Consider the following 18,685-nt stretch of genomic DNA (forward strand, 5'->3'; position numbering starts at 1 on the left):
TAGAAACCAATTATATGTTTTTTTGGATAGTTATTTGTTTGCTAGGTCACAATTTGTGTCACTTTTAAGTTCAAAGACCTAAGTTCAAATTCTAAATGATACAAGATACCCTAGCCAAGTTATATAGATGTACCGCGGATCTGTTAACCTAGCGAAGTGGGGGCCGCGGTGGCCGAGTGGCTAAGGTGTCCCGACACTATATCACTAGCCCTCCACCTCTGGGTTGCGAGTTCGAAACCTACGTGGGACAGTTGCAAGGTACTGACTGTAGGCCGGTGGTTTTTCTCCGGGTACTCCGGCTTTCCTCCACCTCCAAAACCTGGCACGTCCTTAAATGACCCTGGCTGTTAATAGGACGTTAAACAAAAACAAACAAACCTAGCTAAGTTATATAGATGTACCGCGGATCGGTTAACCTATAGCCAAGTTATATAATGTACCGCGGAATTGTTAACCTATAGCCAAGTTATATAGATGTACCGCGGATCGGTTAACCAATAGCCAAGTTATATAATGTACCACGGATCTGTTAACCTATAGCCAAGTTATATAGATGTACCGCGGATCTGTTAACCTATAGCCAAGTTATATAGATGTACCGCGGATCGGTTAACCTATAGCCAAGTTATATAGATGTACCACGGATCGGTTAACCTATAGCCAAGTTATATAGATGTACCGCGGATCGGTTAACCTATAGCCAAGGTATATAGATGTACCGCGGATCTGTTAACCTATAGCCAAGTTATATAGATGTACCGCGGATCGGTTAACCTATAGCCAAGTTATATAGATGTACCGCGGATCGGTTAACCTATAGCCAAGTTATATAGATGTACCGCGGATTGGTTAACCTATAGCCAAGTTATATAATGTACCGCGGATCTGTTTACCTATAGCCAAGTTATATAGATGTACCGCGGATCGGTTAACCTATAGCCAAGTTATATAGATGTACCGCGGATCGGTTAACCTATAGCCAAGTTATAAAGATGTACCGCGGATCGGTTAACCTATAGCCAAGTTATAAAGATGTACCGCGGATCGGTTAACCTATAGCCAAGTTATATAGATGTACCGCGGATCGGTTAACCTATAGCCAAGTTATATAATGTACCGCGGATCGGTTAACCTATAGCCAAGTTATATAATGTACCGCGGATCTGTTTACCTATAGCCAAGTTATATAGATGTACCGCGGATCGGTTAACCTATAGCCAAGTTATATAGATGTACCGCGGATCGGTTAACCTATAGCCAAGTTATAAAGATGTACCGCGGATCGGTTAACCTATAGCCAAGTTATATAGATGTACCGCGGATCGGTTAACCTATAGCCAAGTTATATAATGTACCGCGGATCTGTTAACTGACACATATCATTACCTCAGATACTAAATTACAATCAGTATAATCTTTCTTATCAAAGTTTTAATCTCTTTTCAAATTAGATAAAAAGAAAAACGAAAAAGATTCTTTGATAAATTGTAATATTCAAAATAGATTTTATACATCAGTCAAATTTTACGGGAATATTATGGTATGGCGTGGTCTGTCCTTCCTGTTTAAACTTTTGTTAGTTTGGAGATCTCCTACATTTATTGACAGGTCTCTTTGAAATTTGGGTATGCATTATAATCATGAAATGAAAGGACTTTTGATTCGACTCCCTTTGTTTATCTTAGTATTTGATTTTTTGTCGGGAGATCTCATTCCGAGGTTGTATGTTAGTCTTCCCGCAATATTCTTGCTGATATTGAAATACATATATAAAAAGTTTTTCTAATTGACGTAAAATATTTGGATAAAAACTATGCTGATTGTGTGTTTGATAAACTGTGCTGATTGTGTGTTTGATAAACTGTTGATTGTGTGTTTGATAAACTGCTAATTGTGTGTTTGATAAACTGTGCTGATAGTGTGTTTGATAAACTTTGCTGATTGTGTGTTTGATAACTGTGCTGATTGTGTGTTTGATAAACTGTGCTGATTGTGTGTTTGATAAACTGTGCTGATTGTGTGTTTGATAAACTGTTGATTGTGTGTTTGATAAACTGCTAATAGTGTGTTTAATAAACTGTGCTGATTGTGTGTTTGATAAACTGTGCTGATTGTGTGTTTGATAAACTGTGCTGATAGTGTGTTTGATAAACTGTTGATTGTGTGTTTGATAACTGTGCTGATTGTGTGTTTGATAAACTGTGCTGATTGTGTGTTTGATAAACTGTGCTGATAGTGTGTTTGATATACAGGGTGTGTCCTTACATTACTTGATTGAGGTTTTATAAAACATGTTAACTACTATTAAAAAAGACAACAGACAGAAATTTCTGCCAAATTTTCTTGTATTGAAAATTTGAATTATAAGTTAACTGGAGACAGATTTCTCGAGGATTCCAATGCAATAAACAGAGTAAACCTGGACAGATTTCTGATGTTTATCTGCCCGATTGCCCGATGGGTATAAAAGCATGCCAGCCAATGGCAGTGACATTGATTTTCTGAAAGCACGAAGACACATCTCCTAAGAGAGCAAAAAGAGGCTGCCTTTTTCTTGTCTAATGACTGTTATCAAATCAATTTTTTTCAAGCAATAAGAAAACCACATTCTAAGGAAAGCAGCTGCGCATGCACTTAAGACATTTTACAGGATATTAGTTTTAGCCAATTATGACAATGGCCTAATTCTCTTGTCTTTCACATTCCAATTACTGTCTTTCCAGTTTTTAGCTAAGTTGTGTTTATGGTAATTTTCTGTAAGAATATATATTAACTGTAAACATATATACTTTATTCCAGCTGAGATCATATTTCAGCTGAGATCATATTTCAGCTGTGATCATATTCCAGCTGTGATCATATTTCAGCTATGATCATATTCAGCTGTGATCTTACTTCAGCTTTGATCATAGTTAAACTGTCTTAATATTCCAGCTATAGTCATGTTTTAGCTGTGATCTTACTTCAGCTTTGATCATATTCAGCTGTGATCTTACTTCAGCTGTGATCTTACTTCAGCTATGATCATAGTTAAACTGTCTTAATATTCCAGCTATAGTCATGTTTTAGCTGTGATCATATTCAGCTGTGATCTTACTTCAGCTTTGATCATATTCAGCTGTGATCTTACTTCAGCTGTGATAATATTCCAGCTGTGATCATGTTTCAGCTGTGATCATATTTTAGCTGTGATCATATTTCAGCTGTGATCATATTAAGCTGTGGTCATATTCAGCTGTGATCATATTACGCTGTGATCATATTAAGCTGTGATCATATTAAGCTGTGATAATATTCAGCTGTGATCATACTTCAGCTGTGATCATATTCAGCTGTGATCATTGTTTAACTGTCTATATTCCAGCTGTGATCTTACTTCAGCTGTGATCTTACTTCAGCTTTGATCATATTCAGCGGTGATCTTACTTCAGCTGTGATAATATTCCAGCTGTGATCATGTTTCAGCTGTGATCATATTAAGCTGTGATAATATTCAGCTGTGATCTTACTTCAGCTGTGATCATATTTCAGCTGTGATCATATTTCAGCTGTGATCATTGTTTAACTGTCTATATTCCAGGTGTGAACATGTTCAGCTGTGATCATATTAAGCTGTGATCATATTAAGCTGTGATCATATTAAGCTGTGATCATATTTCAACTAGTCTATATCAAATTTCTGGAGGCCATGAACATACTTCACTTTTCCTGGAGTTTGTTGCAATTGATAAGATCCGGTCCTAAATAATTTTTTAATTGTTTCTGAAATTTCTTTATTCCCAACTTTGTTATTTTGAGGTTGACAGTATATTGTGTTAATTTATCATTGTACATTTAAACATGTATAAAGGCTGCTCAAGGGGAGGAATCATTATACACAGGTTTTCATGCCAACCAGCTGACATGGAACTGCCATAAGTCACTATTTAATCATGTATCCATATTTCAGTTTACATTATACTGTAGCATGTCAGGTACCTGGAACAATACATACCTACTGGTTTTGTTTCTATCTAACAGAACGGGAAACTTTTTAAGATAAAAAACAAAGGTTTGAGTTAAGGATTTATTTCGTAAGATGAACAATAAACTGAATCCTCCAATGGTCTCTAAAAAGTTTGTATAACAAATTAACACAATACCATTTAATACCAAAACATCGGTACTTGGAATAAAGACCTATTGTTGTTTGGATAGTGCTAACAAGTAACCATAGGGACAACCAAAGTTCAGACACAATACAAATGTACTGAACCTATAGCAACCTGTTCTTAACTGAAATCTCATCATGTTACTTTAATATTAACTTTGAAATCGTCTGTATTTAAAGACACGTTCATCAGGAAAAATTACAGTTGGTTTTATATTAATAGAATAACGAAAATAATTTTTTAGGTATTTTATCGGATCTCACCGAAACATACAAGGTAAAAAGTCATAAGGTATAACACGGCAAGTCCCTTAACTATCAACAATAAATAACATTCACGTAGCCTACCATAGGACTTCAATTCTTTCAATTCGACAGGTGGGAGAGAGTGCTTGTCGTCATGGAGATGCCACTATGCATAATTTAGTAAATTGAGTAACAATGAAAAGCTGCAACATTAGTCTGTTCCTCAAAATATAAACTATTAATTGTTGTTTAACGTTGATGTTAAAAATCCTAGCTAGTTACGAAAATATGTCATTGTCAAAGGGAAGCAGCTTCCATGGTGGAGGTCAGAAAATATGTCATTGTCAAAGGGAAGCAGCTTCCATGGTGGAGGTCAGAAAATATGTCATTGTCAAAGGGAAGCAGCTTCCATGGTGGAGGTCAGAAAATATGTCATTGTCAAAGGGAAGCAGCTTCCATGGTGGAGGTCAGAAAATATGTCATTGTCAAAGGGAAGCAGCTTCCATGGTGGAGGTCAGAAAATATGTCATTGTCAAAGGGAAGCAGCTTCCATGGTGGAGGTCAGAAAATATGTCATTGTCAAAGGGAAGCAGCTTCCATGGTGGAAGTCAGAGCCCGATTGTTATACTTTGATTCCAGGATGAAAATGACCAGTCACTGGTCACGTTATGCAGGTGGTCGCTATATACAGTGTCATTATATTGCAGAAATGCTTGGGACCGTTACAAAATGATTGTTACAGACAGGGGGTCATATAGAGGATATCTAATAAATTTCTGTTGAAAATCCTTTATATTAATCAAGGATATGATGTCCCTCTGTTCAACATTATTAAAACATTGTATATCTGTCCACACAAATAACCATGTATCTCTCACTTTACAGACCTGTGTCGGTATCTGTCCACAGAAATAACCATGTATCTCTCACTTTACAGACCTGTGTCGGCATATGCACTGTTTTTCCGTGACACACAAGCAGCCATAAAGGGCCAAAACCCCAACGCAAGCTTCGGTGAGGTGTCCAAGATTGTAGCCTCTATGTGGGACGGCCTTGACCCTGAACACAAGAGTGTAAGTTAGCCTTATCTTTTACTTTTTGTCTAATTTTTTTTTTTAATATGACTAGGTTTAGTACGCTGTGATGAACAATCAAGGGTTTTGATAACTTATTTTGTTAAAGTTTTTTAGGCACGTTGAACAGATACCAGGCTGATAAGTCTATTAACTGTGCTTGAGTTTCTCTAAGTTTTATCCACTAATTTTACCAATGGAGGCTTTCTTACGGTGCAGCTGACCACTGGTCATTGGTGGGATAGATGTTGTTTAGGAGGATGGTTTATCTGACAGGTAACCACAGTGTGAACTCTATTGAACTCTTGACCATGTTTATGCAGCTATAATTATTGATTGAGTCTGATATCTTTATTAAGTAGCCTGGACCAGTAATCAGAGTGTTCAGATCCAAATCACTTTAATTAAAAGGTTCTGCTGTCATTTCAGGTCATACCCAAGTATAGATTAAGTATAACTACATTGTATCTGTTATACTAGATACCACTACACACATGTATACAACTAGACACAACTACACACACATATGTACAACTAGATACAACTACACACATATACAACTAGATACAACTACACACATATATACAACTAGATACAAATACACACATATATACAACTAGATACAACTACACACATATATACAACTACACACAACTACACACATATGTACAACTAGATACAACTACACACACATATATACAACTAGATATACTACACACATATATACAACTAGGTATACTACACACATATATACAACTAGATACAACTACACACACATATGTACAACTAGACACAACTACACACATATATACAACTAGATACAACTACACACACATATGTACAACTAGACACAACTACACACATATATACAACTAGGTACAACTACACACATATATACAACTAGATATACTACACACATATATACAACTAGATATACTACACACATATATACAACTAGATACAACTACACATATATATACAACTACACACAACTACACATATATATACAACTAGACACAACTACACATATATATATACAACTTGATACAACTACACACATATATATACAACTAGATACAACTACACACAACTACACATATATATACAACTAGATACAACTACACACATATATACAACTAGATACAACTACACATATATATACAACTACACACAACTACACATATATATACAACTAGACACAACTACACATATATATATACAACTTGATACAACTACACACATATATATACAACTAGATACAACTACACACAACTACACATATATATACAACTAGACACAACTACACATATATATATACAACTAGATACAACTACACACATATATACAACTAGATATACTACACACATATATACAACTAGATATACTACACACATATATACAACTAGATACAACTACACATATATATACAACTACACACAACTACACATATATATACAACTAGACACAACTACACATATATATATACAACTTGATACAACTACACACATATATATACAACTAGATACAACTACACACAACTACACATATATATACAACTAGATACAACTACACACAACTACACACATATATACAACTAGATACAACTACACACATATATACAACTAGATACAACTACACACATATATATACAACTAGATACAACTACACACATATATACAACTAGATACAACTACACACATGTATACAACTAGATACAACTACACACATATATACAACTACACACAACTACACACATATATACAACTAGATATACTACACACATGTATACAACTAGATACAACTAACACATATATATACAACTAGATACAACTACACATACATATACAACTACACACATATATACAACTAAACACAACTACACACATATATACAACTAGATATACTACACACATGTATACAACTAGATACAACTAACACATATATATACAACTAGATACAACTACACATACATATACAACTACACACATATATACAACTAAACACAACTACACACATATATACAACTAGATACAAATACACACATATATACAACTAGATACAAATACACACATATATACAACGAGATATACTACACACATATATATACAACTAGACACAACTACACATATATATACAACTAGATACAAATACACACATATATACAACTAGATACAACTACACACATATATACAACTAGATATACTACACACATATATATACAACTAGACACAACTACACATATATATACAACTACACACAACTACACATAGATACAACTAGACGCAACTACACACATATATACAACTAGATACAAATACACACATATATACAACTAGATACAACTACACACATATATACAACTAGATATACTACACACATATATATACAACTAGACACAACTACACATATATATACAACTAGATACAAATACACACATATATACAACTACACACAACTACACATATATATACAACTACACACAACTACACATATATATACAACTACACACAACTACACATAGATACAACTAGACGCAACTACACACATATATACAACTAGATACAAATACACACATATATACAACTAGATACAAATACACACATATATATACAACTACACACAACTACACACACATATGTACAACTAGATACAAATACACACATATATACAACTAGATACAAATACACACATATATACAACTACACACAACTACACACACATATGTACAACTAGATACAAATACACACATATATACAACTAGATACAAATACACACATATATACAACTAGATACAAATACACACACATATGTACAACTAGATATACTACACACATATATATACAACTAGATACAACTATACACACATATGTACAACTAGATATACTACACACATATATATACAACTAGACACAACTACACATATATATACAACTAGACACAACTATACACACATATATACAACGAGATGTACTACACATATATATACAACTACACACAACTACACACATATATACAACTAGATACAAATACACACATATATACAACGAGATGTACTACACATATATATACAACTACACACAACTACACACATATGTACAACTAGATACAAATACACACATATATACAACTAGATACAAATACACACATATATACAACTAGATACAAATACACACATATATATACAACTAGATACAAATACACACATATATATACAACTAGACACAACTACACATATATATACAACTAGATACAAATACACACATATATACAACTAGATATACTACACACATATATACAACTAGATACAACTACACATATATATACAACTAGATACAACTACACACACATATACAATTAGATATACTACACACATATATACAACTATATAAAACTACACACACATATGTACAACTAGATACAACTACACACACATATACAACTACACACACATATACAACTACACACATATGTACAACTAGATACAACTACACACATATATACAACTAGATACAACTATACACACATATATACAACTAGATACAACTACACACATATATACAACTAGATACAACTACACACACATATATACAACTAGATATACTACACACATATACAACTACACACATATATATACAACTAGACACAACTACACATATATATACAACTAGACACAACTATACACACATATATACAACTAGATACAAATACACACATATATATACAACTAGACACAACTACACATATATATACAACTAGATACAAATACACACATATATACAACTAGATATACTACACACATATATACAACTAGATACAACTATACACACATATATATACAACTAGACACAACTACACATATATATACAACTAGATATACTACACACATATATACAACTAGATACAACTACACACATATATATACAACTAGACACAACTACACATATATATACAACTAGATATACTACACACATATATATACAACTAGATACAACTACACACATATATATACAACTAGACACAACTACACATATATATACAACTAGATATACTACACACATATATACAACTAGATACAACTACACACATATATACAACTAGATACAACTACACACACATATATACAACTAGATATACTACACACATATACAGCTACACACATATATATACAACTAGACACAACTACACATATATATACAACTAGACACAACTATACACACATATATACAACGAGATGTACTACACATATATATACAACTACACACAACTACACACATATATACAACGAGATATACTACACATACATATACAACTAGCTTCAACAAACATATCATAAAACAAGTAGCTGAATGTAGCAAATTTAAATCTACACCCACAATAAACTACTACAGCTGCACATAATGCAGTGTGCCTGTTAGAATCAGGGTATAGGTCATGATATTTGAGATTTCATCAAGTTAATTATATTTGATTGTTGAAAAAGTACATAACCACTTTGAAATCTAATGTTACGTAAATGTTTGAATGGAAGTAGGAACAGTTTATTACCATTAGTCTATCTATGGATGATAAATACCAATTTTATGCTCTAAATGGGTTGTGTTGTGTATATGGGATTAGTCCATTACCCCCATTATGAACAGAGCAATGACTGATCACTCTGGACATGGGTAGAATTAGCCTACCTTACTCAAGTAAAATGTAATATTAATCAGAAATATAATTAATCCTGTGGATACGCCCAGTGTCCTAGGAATAATTGGATGAGTACTGCCTATAATTACTAGCACGGTTCTACTGTACTGGACTAATGATAGTTTAATCCAGAGTTAATCAGGCTGGCCTTGTTAGGACAGTGTCCACCATGTTTACCACAATCAATCCCCATATGCTACATAAAGTATTAATGTAGGGTATTTTGGCGGTTCACCATCAATTTGGTCTGTATTTATCAGGGCACATTGACAGGCCGTCATTATTGTCAGTCAGTATTTATGGTTCTATGATAATGGAAGATCTGGTCACATGATCTGTTCTCTAGTGTAGACTGGTCAGTCATCACCACTGGACATTATAATGGACCAAGGGACATTTATAATTCTAACATCATTTCTAGTTGTTATATATCTCCAATGTGATCTGTAGTATAGGTGAACTCACCTGCTGTGAAATGACTAGAAGATCAGGACTAAAATTTCATTGTACAATAAACATGTATTCATTGTATAAGTACATAAAACCTCCACAAGTCATTTTGTAGAATTGATGTACAGCAAAAGCTCAAAATCTGGTAGTTGCTCTCGTTGAACAAAATTATTTTTACTCAAATGTCAGAACACAACTGAATGTTCAAGGATCAGCACAATGACAAATCAGTACACCAACAAACAATGGTATAGAACTATAGGGTACACATCACAGACAGTGACATAGAACTATAGGGTACACAACACAGACAATGGGATAGAACTATAGGGTACACAACACAGACAATGGGATAGAACTATAGGGTACACATCACAGACAGTGACATAGAACTATAGGGTACACCACACAGACAATGACATAGAACTATAGTGTACACAACACAGACAATGACATAGAACTATAGGGTACACAACACAGACAATGACATAGAACTATAGGGTACACAACACAGACAATGGGATGGAACTATAGGGTACACAACACAGACAGTGACATAGAACTATAGGGTACACAACACAGACAATGACATAGAACTATAGGGTACACAACACAGACAATGGGATGGAACTATAGGGTACACAACACAGACAATGACATAGAACTATAGGGTACACAACACAGACAATGACATAGAACTATAGGGTACACAACACAGACAATGGGATAGAACTATAGGGTACACAACACAGACAATGACATAGAACTATAGGGTACACAACACAGACAATGGGATAGAACTATAGGGTACACACAACACAGACAATGACATAGAACTATAGTGTACACATCACAGACAGTGACATAGAACTATAGGGTACACAACACAGACAATGACATAGAACTATAGGGTACACAACACAGACAATGACATAGAACTATAGGGTACACAACACAGACAATGACATAGAACTATAGTGTACACAACACAGACAATGGCATAGAACTATAGGGTACACAACACAGACAATGACATAGAACTATAGTGTACACAACACAGACAATGATATAGAACTATAGGGTACACAACACAGACAATGACATAGAACTATAGGGTACACAACACAGACAATGATATAGAACTATAGGGTACACAACACAGACAATGATATAGAACTATAGGGTACACAACACAGACAATGACATAGAACTATAGGGTACACAACACAGACAATGATATAGAACTATAGGGTACACAACACAGACAGTGACATAGAACTATAGTGTACACATCACAGACAGTGACATAGAACTATAGGGTACACAACACAGACAATGACATAGAACTATAGGGTACACAACACAGACAATGATATAGAACTATAGGGTACACAACACAGACAATGATATAGAACTATAGGGTACATGACATAGAACTATAGGGTACACAACACAGACAATGGCATAGAACTATAGGGTACACAACACAGACAATGGGATGGAACTATAGTGTACACATCACAGACAATGACATAGAACTATAGGGTACACAACACAGACAGTGACATAGAACTATAGGGTACACAACACAGACAATGGTATAGAACTATAGGGTACACAACACAGACAATGGGATGGAACTATAGGGTACATAACACAGACAATGGGATAGAACTATAGGGTACACAACACAGAGAATGACATAGAACTATAGGGTACACAACACAGACAATGACATAGAACTATAGGGTACACAACACAGACAATGGCATAGAACTATAGGGTACACAACACAGACAGTGACATAGAACTATAGGGTACACAACACAGACAATGACATAGAACTATAGGGTACACAACACAGACAGTGACATAGAACTATAGGGTACACATCACAGACAATGGCATAGAACTATAGGATATACAACACAGACAGTGATATAGAACTATAGTGTACACAACACAGACAATGACATAGAACTATAGGGTACACAACACAGACAGTGATATAGAACTATAGGGTACACAACACAGACAATGACATAGAACTATAGGGTACACAACACAGACAATGGTATAGAACTATAGGGTATACAACACAGACAATGACATAGAACTATAGGGTACACAACACAGACAATGGTATAGAACTATAGGGTACATGACATAGAACTATAGGGTACACAACACAGACAATGACATAGAACTATAGGGTACACAACACAGACAATGGTATAGAACTATAGGGTACACAACACAGACAATGGTATAGAACTATAGGGTACACAACACAGAGAATGACATAGAACTATAGGGTACACATCACAGACAGTGACATAGAACTATAGGGTACACAACACAGACAATGACATAGAACTATAGTGTACACAACACAGACAGTGACATAGAACTATAGGGTACACATCACAGACAGTGACATAGAACTATAGGGTGCACACATCACAGACAATGGTATAGAACTATAGGGTACACAACACAGACAATGACATAGAACTATAGGGTACACAACACAGACAATGACATAGAACTATAGGGTACACATCACAGACAATGACATAGAACTATAGGGTACACAACACAGACAATGGGATGGAACTATAGGGTACACAACACAGACAATGGGATGGAACTATAGGGTACACAACACAGACAATGACATAGAACTATAGTGTACACAACACAGACAATGACATAGAACTATAGGGTACACAACACAGACAATGGCATAGAACTATAGGATATACAACACAGACAGTGACATAGAACTATAGGGTACACAACACAGACAATGGTATAGAACTATAGGGTACACAACACAGACAATGATATAGAACTATAGGGTACACAACACAGACAATGGTATAGAACTATAGGATATACAACACAGACAATGGTATAGAACTATAGGGTACACAACACAGACAATGGTATAGAACTATAGGGTACACACATCACAGACAGTGACATAGAACTATAGGGTACACAACACAGACAATGACATATAACTATAGGGTACACAACACAGACAATGGGATGGAACTATAGGGTACACCACACAGACAATGACATATAACTATAGGGTACACAACACAGACAGTGACATAGAACTATAGGGTACACACAACACAGACAGTGACATAGAACTATAGGGTACACAACACAGACAATGGGATGGAACTATAGGGTACCCACAACACAGACAATGGGATGGAACTATAGGGTACACAACACAGACAATGACATAGAACTATAGGGTACACAACACAGACAATGGGATGGAACTATAGGGTACACAACACAGACAATGACATAGAACTATAGGGTACACATCACAGACAGTGACATAGAACTATAGGGTACACAACACAGACAATGACATAGAACTATAGGGTACACAACACAGACAATGACATAGAACTATAGGGTACACAACACAGACAATGGTATAGAACTATAGGGTACACAACACAGACAATGACATAGAACTATAGGGTACACAACACAGACAATGGGATGGAACTATAGGGTACACAACACAGACAATGACATAGAACTATAGGGTACACAACACAGACAATGGGATGGAACTATAGGGTACACAACACAGACAATGGGATGGAACTATAGGGTACACAACACAGACAATGACATAGAACTATAGGGTACACAACACAGACAATGGGATAGAACTATAGGGTACACAACACAGACAATGACATAGAACTATAGGGTACACAACACAGACAATGGGATGGAACTATAGGGAACACAGCACAGACAATGATATAGAACTATAAGGTACACAACACAGACAATGGGATGGAACTATAGGGTACACAACACAGACAATGAAATCACTTGTCTTTTATCCCTAGCTGCAGCAGGTGGCTTGGTCTAGAGAAAATCTACTCAATCATATGCAGTCTCTCTGAGTCATTGTGTACTAGAAATATTGGTCCTAGATTTCAAATTAAGATCTTAGATGTTATGAGCAGTTACCATAGCAATGACATTCCTTCCATTCAGTTTAAATGCTGTTTATTGACATTAATTGAAGTGCAGTGCCATTTGAAGAGAAATCCATGTTGATGTGGTTTGTGTATTACTTTGTCACCCTATAGAGTTTTAACCCTTGTATATATTTGTACGAGAATTTGTGGGATGATCCCAGCATTTGACAGATTACTAAAATGATCAATTGTTTCAGGATTTACATAGGCAATGGTAATGTGCTTTTAAAATAATGAAAAACTCCCATGAAAATGCTTAAGTGTCTTTTATTTTGCCTCATGGAAATAGAAGTAGCTGTGAGAATTGAATTTAAACTGTCAGTGGACTTCCCATCATCCATCAGGCTGATTGATAGGGCAGCATTAGAAGGTCCACCATCAACATCATACTGCTTCAAATCACGTGTCACAATCTTGGCATTTTCATTAAATTCTGTTTATAGATAATGGTCTAAAATTTTGGTTGTCTTTGAAATGGTGATTGAAAAATCATGTGGGAAATACATGATCATATTAAAAATATTTTAGATTTTTCATTTCCACTGCCATAATGCTGCTATATTAAAGGTTATAATGTAACATAGTGTGATTAAATGATTTTCACAATACAGTAATATTTTTGTTTTTGTCGATACATTTTCCAATATCAAATAAGTCTAGGCTGTGTTCATTTGATAAAATTAATAACTCTATTCTTCATAACCATAATTTGACATCCTCATGCTTTCTATAAATCAATATATTATTGTGTAAAATAGACCTAATTCTGTACATTAAATTGTGAACTATTCTTAAGTCTACTATTGTCGATACTCTTTCAATAGTAATAGCTGTAATTATCTCTGTCTAAGCATCCAGAAATAATTTATATTTTCAAATTACTGTAAAATAATTACTTTTCAAGGAGGTATAATTTTCGTTGATTTCGTGGGGTTTTATTTAGAACTTATTTATAATGTGTTTTAGAACTACAAGAAGAAAACTGAGAATGCGAAGAAAGAATATCTGAAGCAACTTGCAGCATACAGAGCAAGTCTTGTTTGTCAGGTAAGGAAAGCTTGACTCCCTCTCCCCTAATTACCCACTGATCACTGCTGTAAGGACGGCCCGACTCCCTCTCCCCTAATTACCCACTGATCACTGCTGTAAGGACGGCCCGACTCCCTCTCCCCTAATTACCCACTGATCACTGCTGTAAGGACGGCCCGACTCCCTCTCCCCTAATTACCCACTGATCACTGCTGTAAGGACGGCCCGACTCCCTCTCCCCTAATTACCCACTGATCACTGCTGTAAGGACGGCCCGACTCCCTCTCCCCTAATTACCCACTGATCACTGCTGTAAGGACAGCCCGACTCCCTCTCCCCTAATTACCCACTGATCACTGCTGTAAGGACGGCCCGACTCCCTCTCCCCTAATTACACACTGATCACTGCTGTAAGGACGGCCCGACTCTCTCTCCCTTAATTACCCACTGATCACTGCTGTAAGGACGGCCCGACTCCCTCTCCCCTAATTACCCACTGATCACTGCTGTAAGGACGGCCCGACTCCCTCTCCCCTAATTACCCACTGATCACTGCTGTAAGGACGGCCCGACTCCCTCTCCCCTAATTACCCACTGATCACTGCTGTAAGGACGGCCCGACTCCCTCTCCCTTAATTACCCACTGATCACTGCTGTAAGGACGGCCCGACTCCCTCTCCCCTAATTACCCACTGATCACTGCTGTAAGGACGGCCCGACTCCCTCTCCCCTAATTACCCACTGATCACTGCTGTAAGGACGGCCTGACGCCCTCTCTGGACATACATTAGTCTGGACATACATTCGTCTGGACATGCATTAGTCTGGACATGCATTCGTCTGGACATACATTCGTCTGGACATACATTAGTCTGGACATACATTCGTCTGCATATTCAGGCTTCTTCATTGGATCTATTTGTTCATAACTTGAACATAATGTTTGTGTGGACTCTTTAGTTTGTGAGTACAGTGGAATCTTGTTTTGTCCAGACACTTTTGGTTTGTGAGTACAGTGGAATCTTGTTTTGTCTAGACACTTTTGGTTTGTGAGTACAGTGGAATCTTGTTTGGTACAGATACCTTTGGTTTGTGAGTACAATGGAATCTTGTTTTGTCTAGACACTTTTGGTTTGTGTGTACAGTGGAATCTTGTTTTGTCTAGACACCTTTGATTTGTGAGTACAGTGGAATCTTGTTTGGTACAGATACCTTTGGTTTGTGAGTACAATGGAATCTTGTTTTGTCTAGACACTTTTGGTTTGTGTGTACAGTGGAATCTTGTTTTGTCTAGACACCTTTGATTTGTGAGTACAGTGGAATCTTGTTTTGTCCAGACACTTTTGGTTTGTGTGTACAGTGGAATCTTGTTTTGTCTAGACACCCTTGATTTGTGAGTACAGTGGAACCTTGTTTTGTCCAGACACCTTTGATTTGTGAGTACAGTGGAACCTTCAAGTTAAGTCTCCATTTTGATCTTGTGTACGTTGGGGTCATTGTTGGGATCATCGTTGGGATCATCGCTGGGATCATCATGGGGATGTGTTTGTCACAAGATTTGGGTTTGTTTACATTTGAAGACACTGTAATTTTTTGGATATGGATTTATTTTTTCTAATAACTTTATTAAAATCATAAACGGAAATGTCAGAGTATTTTTCTAAATGTGCTGTTTCACATTTTGTACATTACGATTTTGTTTTAGATTAGATCAATTTCTAACTGTCCTGCATATTTAGCCAAACACAAAAGTCTGTACACCTTGAATGTCAATTAAATTCTCTTTACCCAGTTAGGATAATGATGTATTAATGTACCAAGACCTTGCCAAGAAGAGCATTTATTAGTGCTACAAGGTATCAGGTTGTCCGATGGGTTCTTTGTTAGGGAGATGATGGGCCATAAAGGTTTGTACTGTGTGATAGGGGGGACAGGTGCTGCCACATCGGGTCACACTCATCCTTTGTCTTGTGTTTAGTGCTAACTTTCTAATTACAGGTTAGGTAGACAAACCCTATACTTAACAAGGCATTGGTGGTTACTAATTCTTATCCCAACAGCAGTCTGCAGCTTGACAGGAGTGATATCCCTGGAACAGACTCCCCTGTAGTTTGTAGGGAGTGATATCCCTGTAACAGACTCCCCTGTAGTTTGTAGGGAGTGATATCCCTGTAACAGACTCCCCTGTAGTTTGTAGGGAGTGATATCCCCGTAACAGACTCCCCTGTAGTCTGTAGGGAGTGATGTCCCTGTAACAGACTCTCCTGTAGTTTGTAGGGAGTGATATCCCTGTAACAGACTCCCCTGTAGTTTGTAGGGAGTGATATCCCTGTAACAGACTCCCCTGTAGTCTGTAGGGAGTGATATCCCTGTAAAAGACTCCCCTGTAGTCTGTAGGGAGTGATATCCCTGTAACAGACTCCCCTGTAGTTTGTAGGGAGTGATATCCCTGTAACAGACTCCCCTGTAGTTTGTAGGGAGTGATGTCCCTGTAACAGACTCCCCTGTAGTCTGTAGGGAGTGATATCCCTGTAACAGACTCCCCTGTAGTCTGTAGGGAGTGATATCCCTGTAACAGACTCCCCTGTAGTTTGTAGGGAGTGGTATCCCTGTAACAGACTCCCCTGTAGTTTGTAGAGAGTGATATCCCTGTAACAGACTCCCCTGTAGTCTGTAGGTAGTGATATCCCTGTAACAGACTCCCCTGTAGTTTGTAGGGAGTGGTATCCCTGTAACAGACTCCCCTGTAGTTTGTAGAGAGTGATATCCCTGTAACAGACTCCCCTGTAGTCTGTAGGTAGTGATATCCCTGTAACAGACTTCCCTGTAGTTTGTAGGGAGTGATATCCCTGTAACAGACTCCCCTGTAGTTTGTAGGAAGTGATATCCCTGTAACAGACTCCCCTGTAGTCTGTAGGTAGTGATATCCCTGTAACAGACTCCCCTGTAGTTTGTAGGGAGTGGTATCCCTGTAACAGACTCCCCTGTAGTTTGTAGGGAGTGATATCCCTGTA

The 18,685-nt window shown here is 36.5% G+C and overlaps 1 protein-coding gene across 7 annotated transcripts in view; it reads left to right on the plus strand.

The window, feature by feature from the left end:
- The window catches only part of LOC117337038 (TOX high mobility group box family member 4-like), a 117,715-nt gene that overhangs the window by 86,443 nt on the left and 12,587 nt on the right, over positions 1–18,685 (plus strand). For all 7 annotated transcript variants that reach the window (XM_033897792.1, XM_033897793.1, XM_033897794.1 and 4 more), the window contains 2 exons: positions 5,334–5,469; positions 15,609–15,689. In XM_033897792.1, coding sequence (XP_033753683.1) covers positions 5,334–5,469; positions 15,609–15,689 — 217 coding nt within the window. The remainder of the gene's footprint in view (positions 1–5,333; positions 5,470–15,608; positions 15,690–18,685) is intronic.

The sequence above is a fragment of the Pecten maximus genome, chromosome 11, assembly GCF_902652985.1.
Source record: "Pecten maximus chromosome 11, xPecMax1.1, whole genome shotgun sequence".
In the NCBI taxonomy this organism is placed as follows: domain Eukaryota; kingdom Metazoa; phylum Mollusca; class Bivalvia; order Pectinida; family Pectinidae; genus Pecten; species Pecten maximus.